General features: G+C 41.3%; 1 protein-coding gene across 5 annotated transcripts in view; it reads right to left on the bottom strand.

The window, feature by feature from the left end:
• PDE2A (phosphodiesterase 2A) overlaps positions 1-16290 on the bottom strand; it is a 314549-nt gene that overhangs the window by 71192 nt on the left and 227067 nt on the right. For all 5 annotated transcript variants that reach the window (XM_085898655.1, XM_085898657.1, XM_085898656.1 and 2 more), the window contains 3 exons: positions 11111-11150; positions 8201-8264; positions 8001-8079 (listed from right to left, as the gene is read on the bottom strand). In XM_085898655.1, the coding sequence (XP_085754781.1) occupies positions 8001-8079; positions 8201-8264; positions 11111-11150 (183 nt within the window). The remainder of the gene's footprint in view (positions 1-8000; positions 8080-8200; positions 8265-11110; positions 11151-16290) is intronic.

Below are 16290 nucleotides of genomic sequence, written 5' to 3'. Positions count from 1 at the left end.
AGCCACAATTGGCTTCATTCTCGTAAGATGCGTCTTTACAGCATCCGGTAAGTTGTGAATGATGTCAAACGAAAACAAACAAACAAGTGCAATGTATCTACATATTAATACCGAAGGGCCAATTTTGTGCTCCTCCTAGCGGTCGCGTCACGTTTTTCTCGGTACTGTGACCTGGACTGAAAGAGACTTCGTACCTGTGAGAGTGCATCGCACATAGTGACAATAGTCAACTTTCAAATCTGAAGCAGAATAAACACTTTTCGTTTTACATTCGTTTACATGGCGACATGTGACGTCACCGCTGAGAGGCGTCAGGACGTCATGACATCATCGGTCATTCGGTGACGTCATTATGTCTGCCGTCGACAGACCGTTACCGCTGAGAGGTGTAATTCCACTCCTCGAAAATAGTGTCTGCAATGTAAAACCCTCTTCTGCACATGCTGACTACCTCAGAATGTGAATTTGACACAAAAAATGTAACAAGAAACATTGTATCTTTCATCTATATATTAATACTGAAGACCCAATTTTGTGCTCCTCCTTGCGGTCGCGTCACGTTTTTCTCGGTACTGTGACCTGGACTGAAAGAAACTTCGTACCTGTAAGAGTGCATCACACATCATGGCAATAGTCAACTTTCAACTCTGAAGCAGAATAAACACTTTTCGTTGAGATGGAGGTGAGAAGTGAAGAGGCGGGGGCGAGAAGTGAAGAGGCGGGGGCGGGGGATGAAGAGACGGGGACAGGGAGTGAAGAGGCGGGGGGCAAGGTAAGCAAATTTTTTGGCGGGGGTAAGCAAATTGAAAGCGGGAAAGGGGGGGAAATTGGGCGGGGGCTGGGGTGAATTAGGCGGGGTTGAGTGTGAAGGGGTGGACAGGGGGGCGGGGGCCCGGGGGCAAGTGGGGCGGGGAATCAAGAGACGGGGTTCGGGGAGTGAAGAGGCGGGGCCGGGGTATTTAAATTTTTGGGCGGGGGTAAGCAAATTGAAGGTGGGGGGGAATGGGGCAGGGGCGGGGGATGAGTAGGCGGGGGCAAGCACGCCCTGTCCAGTCCATGTCCCTCGAGTGTGGGTGAGCTGGTGAGGGTGGTTGAATTAACAGAATCCGTCTGTGACGGGGTTTCGGCTAGTTACTAGTATTTCTTGGCAGCTAGGTATGGTGCAAAGGCCAAACACCCTTTCATGGTCACTGCGGGCCCAGCCCCAGTTGGCTTCAGAGATGTGGTGTGAATGAACCTCATGCAGCAATGCAAAGTCGAGGGTTTGCTCATTCGATTTGGTTCCAGCTGTGGGGAAGCCAGTTATGAACCCACAGAACCATGCCAATATCATTGTGTCCCTCCTCATCAAGAGGGGGTGTGGAGAGGTGTAAGGAATGAAGGGAGATGTAACTGACTTGAAGGTGCGACTTAATGAGCTTTAAGAAACCTTCCTGTATCCATACCCATGTGAGCTGGTATCTTTCTTCATGCACGCTGTGTTTCTATTCTGCATTTTCGTTTCTCTTCCACACACTTTCTCTTGTACTTTCTCATGTTGGTTATCTCCATTTGGGTTTCAGGAGGTGGGAGGGTGTTCTCTCAGAACTCAAAATCTCCACTTCCTTTTTGGTAAAGGATCATGATTCATGAACCAAACTGTGAAACTTCACGCTCATAGCCTTATTCCAAGGGCTCTTTTCAAAATCTTCACTAAATCTCTGACAGTCTCCACTTGGTGCTCATTTGTGGTGATATTCCCCGGAATGATTTTTAAATACCAAGTAAGCATTTTCTTTATCATTCCTGTTGCTCCGACTATCACTGGTATAATTTTAGCTTTCTTCAATTTCCAAGTCCTCTTGACCCCATTTTTCGGATCCTGGTATTTGGTCATTTTCCTGATTTCTGCAGCAGTTAATCCAAAGTCATTGGGAACGAAAACTTCAATCAACAATGCTGACTTTTCCTTTTTGTGTTTGAGCACTATGTCCGAACGCAATGCTTTGTTTGCAATGCACACATTTCTGGGATCATCTTGTCATGCCTGAGCATTATGTGTTCATTTTCAAGGATCGGATCTGGTTTGTGTTTCCTTGATTGTTCTGGGACTGAGATGTTGAATTGTTTACAGATGTGCCAGTGAATTACTCTACAGACGGTGTCATGTCTTTCTGTGTACAGCTGTTCTGACATGAGTTTTTTACATCCCAAAAGGAGGTGACTGGCACTTTCTGTTTCTTCCTGACAAAACCTGCATTTGTCCAATTGGCTCAATCCTACCATTTTCTTAAAGACATTAGTGTTGTGTCCTTGGTCTTGGGCATTGATGATGACTCATTCTCCATCCTAACTAATTTGACCTCTTCTTCGCCATTCCAAAGAGCCTTCCTTGTCAATCCCTATCCTGTCAAGCTTTTTTTTTATCTTGCCAAAGCAAGATATGTTACTCGATCGGGATATGTTACTCGACCGGTTTGTTTGTTATCTTGCCAAAACAAAGTTTTTGCAAGATACGTTAGTCAGCTTGTATGTTTTTTTTTTTGTTTGTTTTTTTTTTGTTTGTTTGTTTGTCTGTAATCACGTATAAAAAATTCTGCAGAGCACAGTTATCATTGGAAATTTTTGTAACTTCGCATATCAGAGGCCTATAGAGGTCCCTTTCAGCGCATAAAATTTTGAAGGTTAAGGTCAAAGGTCAAGGTCACTTTGTCGCAAATCAGGGGAGTCGACGAAACCCTTATTTTTTGAGTAATTTTGATCAGATCGTCTTCAAACTTCATGGGAATATAGTTCATGGTCTGGCACTCAGCTGATTAAGTTTTGGTGGTGATTGGCCTTGCCCTTCATATGTTTTTTTTTTTGTCTGTAATCACGTATAAATCACTCTGCAGAGCACAGTTATCATTGGAAATTTTTGTAACCACATATCAGAGGCCTATAGAGGTCCCTTTCAGCGCATAAAATTTTGAAGGTCAAAGGTCACTTTGTCGCAAATCAGGGGAGTCGACGAAACCCTTATTTTTTGAGTAATTTTGATCGGATCGTCTTCAAACTTCATGGGAATATAGTCCATGGTCTGGCGCTCAGGTGATTAGTTTTTGGTGGCGATTGGCCTTGACCTTCATGGTTAGTGCCTGAGGTCAAACATATTTGAGCCCAAGGTCAAATTTTTAAGTTTTAGGAACCATATCGTGTAGTACCTCAAATTGAACACCTCGATGAGTGCTTTCTAGATATGTCAAGCTTGAGACATTATGACGTCATTTGGTGACGTTATGAGGCAAACACATATTTTTCATGGTTACTCTGTAGAACGATTCTCATCGGAATCTCTCGTAGGCAGATATTCCTCAAGGAGTCGCTCCTGGTGGATAGCAGCTCTGTTCACCTCAGTGTGACCTTAAATAAGTCACACATGGTCACCTTTTGGCAAGATTTGGGTCACCTGCGGGTGACATTGGTTTATTTTTTTGTTTATATATTTATATATTTGTATGTTACAATTGATTTTCAACTTTCAACTTGCTCTCCAAGTCACAGTTCTAAAGCAATGGCTCTCAAACTTGACATGTATACTCATGAGCGCAATAGCTTTCGACGCCCAAAATTTTGAAGGTCAAGGTCAAAGGTCAAGGTTACCAGAAGGTCAAACATCAAAATCAACGAAACCCTTAGCTTTTGAGTAAATTTCATCGGATCATCTCCAAACTTGGTGGATGTATAGCATATTGAAAGGCGCTCAGCTGATTCGTTTTTGGTGGCGATTGGCCTTGACCTTCATGGTTCGCGCCTCAGGTCGAAGTTGACCTTCATGAAGGTCATTTTTAAATCTTTGACTAACAATATCGAGAAGTACCTCAAATTGAAGCCCGAGAAGAGTGTTTCTCAGATACATAAAAATGTCGTCGTTATGACGTCATTTGATGACGTCATGACGAAAAAACTGATTTTTCATAAAAAATGAAACTCTCAAATCAAGGTTTTTTGGCAAGATAACCTTTGGCCTAAGGCCAAGGTATGCTTTTTTTTTTTTACTTCCTGCTCTTTTGTCATTCTCCCATTTGTCAAAGTATATCTGCTGATATTTCTTTTTGTAGTTTTCCTTTTTATTTATTTGCAATCATTGGGGCTGTGTTTGTTTCCGTTTCATTTTCCTGTGTAGTGTCTATAATTTGCACCTATTTTTGTTGTATTTATTTATTTTATTGTATTTGTATTTTTTTTATTTTTTTTTAGTATCTATAATTTGCACCAATCCCTTTTCTGGTTTGTTGTTTTCTTGCTCATGTACAAATCTCATCCGATAGTCTGCGAGCTTTTCACATACTCCGCTAGTCCGACTCACGATGTTCTATGCACTTGGTTAAGCTCCATTAAACCACCTCCTCCCTCTTGTCTTGGTCAGTACATCCTCGGTATGCATTGGTTTTTGTAGAATAGTTCGAGGTTTCCTTGTTTTGGTGTCAAAATTGTTGATTTCCAATTGTGGCCAGTTTATAATTGCACAGCTTCATTGGAATAACGGTACAGCAAGTTGGTTTATAGCTTTGGTTTTGTTTTTGAAGAGAGGGATGACTTCGGAAGTGGTCATATTCTGCGAAGGTGCTCTATGCTAATTATTTTACGTGTTATTTTTTTTCTCACCATTGTGCTTTCTCATTTACATACTCATGATTTGTGATACTGCCTATGGCTTTGAGATTTTACTCATTACCTCCACCACCGAAGATTGATGGGGGTTATGTTATACCCCTGGCTATTTCATTGTGAGCAGCATATCTCGAAAGTTATGGATGGATTCAAACAACACTTGGTGGGTACGTTATATTATGTGTGTGACAAGGAAGAATTGTCTCATTTTTGGTGAAGATCCGAATCAAGATCCGGATAAGACATTTTTTTTCATTTTTATGTGATTCTTCACCATTGAGAGATCGGGCCAAAAACTATGCACAGTGCCGAGAGAAAGTCTACACCCCATTTCAAAATTTTCACCTTTTGTTGCCTTATAGCCTGGAAGTAAATTTCATCAAATCAGACTTTTTCAACCATTATTTACACATCGTAACCCACAACTTCCAAGTGAAAAATAAATTCTAAAAATTTCAGAAAATTAATTAAAAATATAAAACGAGAATATCTTGGTTGGCGAAGTGTCCACCACCCTGAGTGAATACTTGGTGGAAGCACCTCTGACAGCAATTAGAGCTGCGAGTCTTTTGGGATTGGTCTCTACCAACTTTGCACACCTTGATTGGGCAATATTTGCCCATTCTTCTGCACAAAACTGTTCAAGCTCAGTCAAGTCGTGTGAGGAGTGTTGATGGACAACAATCTTCAAGTCATGCCACAGATTTTCGATTGGATTTGGGTCAGGGACTGGACCACTCAAGGACATTTATATTTTTGCTCCTTCGGCACTCCAGTGTGGCTTTTGTATGTGTGCATCGGGTCATTGTCATGCTGAAAGGTGAACTTTCCTCACAATTTCAGCTTTCTTGCAGAAGGCAGCAGGTTTTCCTCCATCCATTTTCCCTTCTAACCTGATGAGTGTCCCAGTTCCTGCTGATGAGAAACATCCCCACAACATGCTGCTACTGCCACCACCATGCTTCACAGTAGGGATGGTGTTCTTTGGGTGATGTGCTGTGTTGGGCTTGCGCCAAACGTAACGTTTTGCATTGAGCCAAAAAGTTCCATCTGGTTTGTTCATCCACAAAACGTTTTACCACATGGCTTCTGAATCTCTGGAGTGGTTTTTTGCATACCTCAAATGGGACTCAAGGTGGGCTTTTCTGAGTAATGGGTTCCTTCTTGCCACCATACCATGCAGGCCAGCCTTGTTGAATGCTTTGGAAATTGTTATCACATGCACATAGTGAACAGTCTTTACCATAAAGGCATGGAGCTCTTTCAAAGTTGCCATTGGCCTCTTGGTGGCCTCTCTGATCAGTCTCATCCTTGCTTGGTCATCCAGTTTGGAGGGGTGGCCTGATCTTGGCAGGGTCTTGGTGGTACCATACGCCCTCCACTTCTTAATGATTGTCTTGGACCATGCTCCTAGGAATATTGAAGGCCTTTGAAATATTTTTATACCCATCTCCTGATCTGTGCCTTTCCGTAACTTTATCCCGGAGGTCTTTTAAAAGCTCCTTGGTACTCATGATTGAATCTTTGCTGTGAAATGCACTACCCAGCAGAGGAAACCTACAGGAACTGCTGATTTTATTCTGAAACAATCAGAATCACTGCAACATAACACAGGTGGAGGCCAATTAAGTTGGTGTGTGATTTTGAATGTGATTGGTGACACCTGAGCTAATTTACAATTGCTGTAAGGGATCAATTGCTAATGTATAATGTGTAGACACTTATCCAACCAAGATATTCTCGTTTTGTATTTTTAATTAATTTTCTGAAATTTGTGGAATTTGTTTTTCACTTGGAAGTTGTGGGTTACGATGCGTAAATAAAGATGGAAAAGTCCGATTTGATGCAATTTACTTCCAGGCTTTAATTTACTTCCAGGCTGTAAGGCAACAAAAGGTGAGAATTTTGAAAGGGGGTGCAAATTTTCTATAGGAACTGTACAGCATGATATCTCAAAACTTTGTGGACGAGTTATGACAAAACCTGGTAGATGAGTTGCCTAGGTGACAAGAACAAGCCGATTCGATTTTGGTTAAGGTCCGGATTCAGATCTGACCCATCAGCGGAATACAAAATGTAAACTGTTCAGCTTGGTGGGGCTATGCGCTCCACTGAGTGCCGTTCCAGTTATTACTGCAGCAGATGTAATTCCGGGGTCCCCTTTGTACATAACATTTGATTTCTGTTATCATGTCACATTATTTTGCTTTTTGTTTTTTTCCTGATATATTAATGCTCTTTTAGTGATTATTTTTGTGGAACAAAAAAAAAAATGTAGGTAGTAGTTACAAAGAAGTGTTTGCAATTTTTTGCTGGGATGCCTTAATCAATGCAATTCTGTTTCCATTTTCAACCCTTTGCATTGGGTAAGCCTTCAAAGGTGGCTGGCTTAAGATCTTAGGGTCTTGAGTTTGAGCCCTGTTTGGTCGTTGAAATAACAACAGGTGGGTTGACTCAGCCTCTCATCCTTCCGAGGTCAGCAAAATGAGTACAAGCTTACTGGAAACAGGGACACTGCATCAGTGGCACAGCTGCGCTTCCAGAAATGATACATCCAGCAGCTACAGGCTGCATACGAAACAACATTGGGCTCCTCCTCGAGTCGTGATTTAGCAATTTGGAGGTCTTGGTTTTCTTTCTACAGTCCACAAGGATGAGGGAAGAGCTTGTACATACAAAAAAAAAGTCTTAAACATCTCCAGATTTTAAAGCCAATTACTCGGACATTAGGAGAGAATGAACAAATCAACACAGTCTTATGGAATTGAAGGTTTGGGATCCCATCCAAGCATAAGCTTTGTGCTGAGGTGGGAACATCAAGCAGAGCAACCTTGAGGAGTTGTCTTTGTTTCTGTGACCATGAGTCATACATTTTGCTTGGGATCTCAAAACAAGAAATTAACAGATTTTGAAATGCAAGCCAAAGAGAGAATTGGGCTGGAAAAGTTAATCTCCCCAACATTTATTTGCTCTGAATGATGTGTCAAAATATATATGTATATATATATATATATATATATATATATGTTTTTTATTGACCTGCCTGCTCCTTCTGTGATGATGATAAAAATGGCTTTGCAGGGAAATGTTTGCATCCAAACAGACAGCAAAAGTGAAAATGACTGGTGTTTTGTTTGTTTCAGTGTAGCCCTGAAACATGATAGGCTTGATCATTATCATGAGGTCAATGAAAGAGGAAAAGATGTGCCAAGATATTTCTCATTGAAGAATTTCTTGCTCTGACCTACAGGGGGCACTGCATCAGTGACGCAGCTGCGACCCAAGAAACTGATGCTATGTGCTGTCCACAAAAAAAGGAGATAAAAGACTTGCAATTTAAAAAAAAGTTTCTCCATCTGTGTCCTCACCTCATCGTCGACCACACCTCCATCAAATACTTTGGCGACCAACTCTTGCCGGCCGCGCTCAAGCAGAAATATTGAGCAACTGCCAGAAAGGAATTACACTCAGAATGCCTATTGTTCTTTCAAAAATCTCTTCATTTTAAAATTGACATTCACAATTCCATTGCCATCGCATAGTGTTTGAACCAGCAAACTAATCTCACCTCTCAGCATTGCTCAGGTTCCGGGCCTCCTGGATGATCTCGTAGAGCAAGACGGTAACATCATCTAGAATCAATTGAAGACAAGTCCAGAATCAAATCAGTTCACTGCTACCTTCCCAGCAGCCTCTAACAACTTGCAACATGTTTCGGAGGATAAGAAGAACAAGGAATAAGAAGGGCATTTGAGGCAGGAGGAAGCCATTCTGCCCATCATGCCTGTGCCACACCAGCATCAAATTAAATAAATCAGCCAGTATGATGTAATTTTATTGGGGAAATTTGGGAAGCAGTGGGAATGAGTAAAGTGTGGCAGGCTCAAGGACATAACAAAGTGTTAAAAATAAAAATGGGAAAAATTGTGGGGTTTTTATTATTATTATTATTTTTTTTTGGGGGGGGGGGAGGTGGGCGAGGGTGGTTTTCGGGTGAAGAATATACACCACCGACCACTCACTATCCCTTGATGTGACCCTCTCGGAGACATCACACTCAGCATAGATGTACACAACCAGCCATCCATACTCAAGCTTCCTACCAGTCCTGTCAATATATCTACTCCTTCATCTTCAATGCTTCCATGTACCTATTTAATTCCAATTTAAACTTGTCTACTGTTTCTGCTGTGACTACCTTTCCAGGAAGACCATTCCATGAATTAGGTACTCTGAGTGGAAGACACTTGCCTTACAACCGTTATAACTCTCCTCTTCTTTACCCTTAAGCTTGGACCTCTGGTCCTATCACTGTCTATTCTGCTGAAGAACTCTGATGTACTTATTTTGTCGATATTGTATCCTTCATTATCTTCAACATGTTGTTCGTCTTTCGGCTGCTCCCGTAAGGGGTCGCCACAGCGGATCATCCGTTATGATCCACATACTGACTTGGCACAGGTTTTACGCTGGATGCCCTTCCTGACGCAACCCTGGTCGCCTCTTACGACACAGGGATAAGGATTGGGTTTCACCATGATTCTGGGCTGCCCTACACCCTCTCATCGCGCGGCCCAGTGCAGGGCTCCCGTCCTCAAGCGATCCTCCAACCCAAGCCTCCGAGTAGCCGGATTACAGGCGCACGCCACTACGCCCGGTTCTTCATTATCTTCAACATCTCTATCATATATCCTCGTAATCTCTTTCTTTCCAATGTAAAATGTGTCGTCTCCTTCAGCCGGTACTCATAGCTTAGTCCAGCTAGGTCTGGAATCAATCGAGCACCCCGATACTGAACCCTCTCTCGCAGCCCCAGTATGTCCTTCCTGAGTTGTGACCAAAACTGCACAGGATATTCAACATGGAACCTCACTAAATTCCCATACAGTATTAAAACCATCTCTTTTGATTTATAAATGATCCTCATCCGAATACAACCTAAAACCCTATTTCCTTTACCTATAGCTGCCTGGCATTATGCTGCCTGCTTACCTCCCATATCTATTACCACCCCCAGACCCTTCTCCTGTGACATGCTCCACATTTGCTCCTTGCATCATGTAAACTCTATTGTCATTGCTGTTACCCACCCACACCACATTACATTTTTCAGGTGAAATTGCATCTGCCAATCTATGAAAGTATCTCATCTTTCCTGAATCTCCTCACCACTGCCTGTGCTCGTGACACCCTCAACACTGCCTGCGCTCGCTACACCCTCACCAAAGCCTGCGCTCGCTACACCCTCACCAATGCCTGCGCTCGCTACACCCTCACCAATGCCTGCGCTCGCTACACCCTCACTAATGCCTGTGCTCGCTACACCCTCACTACACCCTCACCACTGCCTGCGCTCACTACACCAACACCAATGCCTGCGCTCTACTCCCTCACCAATGCCTGTGCTCGCAACACCCTCACCCCCTGCCTGTGCTCACTACACCCTCACCACTGCCTGCACTCACTACACCCTCACCAATGCCTGCACTCATTACACCCTCACCACTGCCTGTGCTCGCTACACCCTCACATTGCCAATCTCCTCTGCATACTCCACAAATGTAACCAAGTCTTGTCTACAAATTCTTCAAACTCTGATACCTGCTGTAAATACTTAACCATTCCTTCAACCTAGCAATAACTATTTCCTCACACTTCCGACAACATTGACTACCATCCATTTCCACTTTTTCTGACATCGCCCACATCAAGCATCTATCATACCATTTGTAATCTTCTTCTCTTCTCCTTATTTTCCATGTACCTTTCTCCCTGTTACCCAGTTTCCTGACCATATTTCCAATTGACGTAAATGCTTGATTAGTCCTTAGCCGCACACTCACAAATAAAACCAATGCAATTACCCGCTAATTTGCTACAAACACAATTGCAACCTCAAGTGACACCAAATACACAACACCTGAATCAAAATCATGACAACAAATATGAAAAACAACAAAAAACGAGAGCAAAGTGAATGGCATGCCATCGCAAATCCCCACACTTCCCACCTAAAGCAAAGTTTAAAGATGGCAAAAGATTTCACTAGAAATGGACCCAATATCAATTTTTTTTTTTATATTTTGGCTCCTGTGACCCGAAGTTCCCAACCCCTGGGGCATGAACCATGGGTCAAATCGAAAAAAATCGTTACATATTTCATGCGTCCACCCAATGTTGATTGCATATTCAAAGTTTCATTTTAAAATGTTTCAAAATGTGCTGCAATTGCATTTTTGGGGGTGTATTTGACCTTTTGACCCCATCCCAGAGGGTGATGCCAAAAATGATACTGCTCTTGCACCTTTGCGCCATGTGGTGATCATAATTACCAGGTTTGGTGAATTTCTGCACAAACGTTTAAGAGGAGATAGCGTGACAGACAGACAGACAGACACAGACATAGCCAATTACAATATCCCCCATTTTTTTTCAAATAGTGTTGGGATAAATATTAAAATATCAACACAGAACTTACCCAAATGAGTGAACAGGTTTTTTGCAACTTGTAAGAGTGCCTGGGAAGAGAAATGCACGCACAGCCACTGTCACACAAACCTCACTGTGCAAACCCAATCAAAGGATAAACAGTATTTTCGTGATTCCAAACAGAAGTAATGTCCTAAAAACAAAGTCCAACATCAAGAAGTTTTTAATTACCTGAATCGAGTAATTTTGTTACGAGCTCAGCAACACCTTCGGGAAATACTTTGGTAGTTAAACATTACTTTATCAACTTTTGTGGGACAAACTGTTTCAGACAGCCTGTAATGACATGCTTTGAAAAGATAGAATGTGCACAAACCCGTCCGTTAAAGAACAATAAAACAACATCGTGGATACGCTGATAAGTCGATAGAGTGACATGGTATTTAATTCATTCCACTTGATCACTTCATATACCAAGACTTCATATATGAGACCAATGCAAGTGCACCAATTATGTAAAAAGCAATTAAACAGTTCAAAAAGAAACCACAATGCAATTATGGTGGTTGAACCACAGAGCACTGAACTATTTTCCATTCTAACCTTGTATTGCACTTTGTTTAGCCAAACTACATTTTTCCATTTTATCTCTCTCCTTGACGAATGAGCCATTGCATGTTTTTCCTTCCTACACCCATGTACATATCATGAACGTTCCCAAACATGTGCCCCAAGTTCGACCGTTTGAGATCGGCTCCATCAGAAATTCCTTGTGAGAGAAAGGAGGTGATGAATATCAGTAAAAAACAAGACTGACGAATTAACTTTCAAAATGCCTGCAGAACACGTACAGAAAGATTTTTGTGATTGCTGCCAAGATGACACGAAAAAGTGAAATTGTGTCCGAGGAACTGCATCGGTGGATACACAATTACGGATAACTCGCATCAGGTGATCAAGTGGTGTAGATGTGTGACCAGTCTAGCAAAGTGCAATTTTGGGTCCTCCTTATTGAGGGTTCCATCATGTATGACAGGCTATATCATGTGAAAGATAGATGTGCCAACATAAATAGACCTCCAAAGTAAACCAACTGATTGATGAACACATATACTGTAGATGTTAGTCATGAGGATGAAACAATATCGATACCTTGCGTACTAATGTCCACTGGTGAAATGACACGTTGGCAAATCTTAGTTGCCTGAAACCAGTTTTCATTCCTTCGATAATTTTTCCTTCTCCAACATAAATCTATGATCTCATGTCTTTCCAAAACTCTATGATAACATACGTAGACCAAATATTTATCCAACCTTTGTCAAGCCATCACTAATCATCTCCACATGAGCAAAAGAGCCACAAACTTTTATTCTGCTGTTTTTCATTACATGACACATGATTCACTACTTGGTTAAAAATCAAATCCTATAATTATTAGCACCTTGCCAGGTTGGTTGTGTGACGAGTAAGCTACCTCGTGGACCACGACAAAAAATACTTCCATAAATTTGTTGGAGATATACAACTGTACCCAATTTGTTTATGAAAAAGTATTTTCCTGCTCTTGAAATATACTTATCCATTGAACAATAAAAAAGTTGGCATCTCTTGGATTATTGCAAATATCTTGTTCTGAGAACATTTCGACACTCCTCACTGCTGTGCTACCAATGCAGTGCCCCTGGGCATTAGGGCAGAAATTTGTAATTGTTCAGGATGCTGGCGATAACTCATCTCCTCTTTGTGAAATACACCGTGGGATCTTTAAAGTTCACCAACTAATGATAGCAAACAGGACACCCAGCTTAACATCCATCTGAGGGACAGCACACTTTTCAATTGTGGATCAATTGGCAGCAATCAATTCAAGAAATATTATTGAAAGATAATGAAGGTTACTGTTGGCAATGAAATCATTTTTGCTGTTTATATCCCAAAGGTGGTCAAGAATGTTAATAGTTAAAGTATTATATTTTTAAGACTAGGTTAAAAAAAGACATTTGTTCTGTTTTTACACTTATGTTCATCCACTATTATGACCTTAACTTATTTCTGTCATATATATATATATATATATATATATATATATATATATATATATATATATATATATATATATATATAAAAATATATATATGTACGCTTAGCACATGAAGCGAAAAGCAGGGTTAAGCAATTGATTAACTTTTGTTTGTCTGTCTGTCTGTCTACAAATGTCAGTTTATGATCGAGACATGATGTACTCAATTTCAATTGAATGTTCTATTTTGAACATGAATCGGAAAATGAACCGGTCGTTTATCAGTAATTTGGCTCAGAATTTGTCCCGCTCACGCATGCGCAGAGAGGAACGAGATAATATTTTTACTTTGGCTGCTTGTCTGGCAGTCAAACAAAATTAAAAAACATTCCAAACAGGAAACTACCGTTTTGAAAGACGTCATAAAGGACACAAACCGCAGGAAGAACTTCTGTAATGTGTTAAACAACATGGTGTAAAAGACACTGCATCAACGATGGTAAAACTTTAAAAAAAACCAAACATTTTCTGCAGCCTTTAAAATCTTCATTTTATTTCAATTGAATTATATACTTGAACACTGTAGAACACAAATTACCTTTTTGGATCTTTCACAACCCTTCCATTTAGTAGTACTTGGACAAAATATTATGGCATTTTATGTCGTCACAACCAATCAAATTTTCAGAGTACTTTCTTGAGTTGAATATTGCAGTTTTTGGCAGATATAAGTGTTTTATCGTGGTTCCAGACCAGATTGAAAGTCTGACAAACCCAATTTTTTGTGCCAAAAGGTTTTAATCATCAACTCAAGCAAGGATTGCAAAAGGAGAGCGAGACAAAAACACAAAGGATTAAGACTTGAAGCAATAATTCAGAAATGCTATCCCTTATGTTTTTCAAACATTTGATTAGCATTGTGTTTTGTCCATGATAGACACCACATTGCGAAAATATCAGACCATTAGGGCTATAATAATAATAACTCAGTTATAACAAATCGAGGAAGAAGTCACAATAATCTAAATCACAAAAACAAACATCTAAAGGCCTGGTCAATATTATCATACAGTTTTGAAGCAGAAACCCTTGCAGTGTCGGTGACTAAGAGAAATAAAAGAAAACAAATAATGTCTCTAAAAACCATTTGGGAAAAAAAATCAAAGTAAGACAAAATGTACTATGGGTTGTTTATAAGATGGGGTTTACAAGTTTAAATAAATGCCAAAACGATTCGCAAGGATAAAAATTGTAATGTCACTACATTCATTTTCAGCAGGGTTGTGCCGCATCACAGAGCTACAGAATTAAGTTGTAAATTATCGACATAACCAACACTCTTCAAAGCCTGACAGGATGGTGCGGAGGTAGTGCACTTACCTTTGAGCTGTCTCATCTGGAATTGATTTCCGGCCCGACTATAAACTCGGAATGATGCTTTGTAGACAAGTCAATGCATCACAAAGTGTTCCACGCATCGGATGAACATTTGTCCCATCCAGCATTAGTTGGTGGATGTTGAATATCCCATGGTGTCTTTTGCCAAAAGTATGTGGGTTAGTTCTGGCACCTGGGTTAAACATCAGCTCCAAACAGCTCCAGTCAAAAGTCATGCCTGGCCAGCAGATTTGTGAGACTTGGGCTAATCATGCTATATGAGCCACTTGGGCAAACCAGGAAGGGGTTGGCCGAGTGGCGAATTAATTTGGGCAATCAAAGTAGTCGTACAAGCAATGGAGATCTATAAAATAAAATAACAGAAAAATGTACTTCGACAAACTTACCCAGGCAGAGAAGTTTTTAGGAATATATTTAATATTCGAGACCATCAGTTCGGATTCAGACATGGACAATCCACCCAGGACATGCTGCTTTGACTCTCCCAACAATTGATGGAGGCCCTCAGTCTCTGACATGATATCAGGGTCGTCTCTCTGAACATATCTAGAGCATTTGACACACTCAGGCACCCCGACTTGCTCTCCAAAGTCTCTCCCTACATCATCTAAGTCAACCTTCTCTCACGGCTCATCGACGTCCTCCACTGTCGTAGTCAGCCCGTGGATCTTAATGGGATAATAATAAGTTCTGGTTCAAGGAACTTCAATGCGGGAGGAGGCCATTGGGCCCAACAACCCCTTCAATATTGGTGCCAAGCTATAGTTGTTTGACTGTGCTCTATCCATTTTAAATGCTGAGCGTCAAGCAGGGAAACAGCACGTACCATTTTAAAAAGTCTTTTGTATGACTCAGCAGGGGATTGAATTGCCAACCTTCCAGATTCAGAGTAAATGCTCTAACCATTATGCTACCGAGTCTGGTGGTGTAATTGCTGGAGCGTTGGGATTCTCTCATCATCTCTCCCTGTCGAGGCAGGAGTGCCCCAAAACAGTGCCTTGGGCCAAGTCTTGTTCCCTCTTCATCAATAATTTTCTGATTCTCTGGAAAATCCTGCTTAAGCCTTTACTGATGATTGCATGCTCTGTTGTATCATCTATCATCCTTAAGATAGGCAGACAGCACCTCTTCGATCTTTACAGACCTTGATAGAATCATGAGGTGCTACAACACTTGGAATGTCTTTCAAACCTGATAAATCCCACACTCTAACTCTGTCTATTTGAAAGGACAGTCTGACGAACCCTCCAATCTGCTTCCTTAACAAAACGCTTGAAGAAATCCAATCACTCAAACCTTTGGCCCTCACTTTCAGCCATGATGGTTCTTGAGAAAACCATGGGTCCAAGTAGGCATCCAAAGCAAGTCCGAGTTGGCCGAGTGCAAAATCTTTTCTTCACCCATCTGAACTTTTATCAACTTACAAGGACTTCGTCTACAGCTCAAAGGAGTATTGCTCCCGCTTGGGCTGGTGCCCCTGCCTCACACCTTTCACTGCTTGAATCTGTGCAAATCAAGGCCTTCACAATCATTGGAATCTCCCATGATGAAGCCGAGTCTCTAGGCCTGTCACTCTTGCATAGTAAGGTTTTTGGCCGATATTAATTCTACCACCTCTTTCATGGTCTTGCACCGAGTATTGCACTTTATGGTCTTGCACCTTTCCTTGCTCTGTCTCTCCCCCCCCCTCCACCACACTTTTAACCCCCAGGTTTCTTTAGAACACAGTGTGTGCTTGTGTATATGTCTGTCCCCCTTCATGAGGACGGTTTAAGTCGGATTTTAAAGGCAAATCTTTGCACACGACT

This window comes from Eptatretus burgeri, chromosome 10 (genome assembly GCF_056783735.1).
Source record: "Eptatretus burgeri isolate ZD-2024b chromosome 10, Ebu_testis_v1, whole genome shotgun sequence".
In the NCBI taxonomy this organism is placed as follows: domain Eukaryota; kingdom Metazoa; phylum Chordata; class Myxini; order Myxiniformes; family Myxinidae; genus Eptatretus; species Eptatretus burgeri.
The sequence above is the reverse complement of the archived record's forward strand: the minus strand, read 5'-3'. Positions and strand labels throughout refer to the sequence as shown.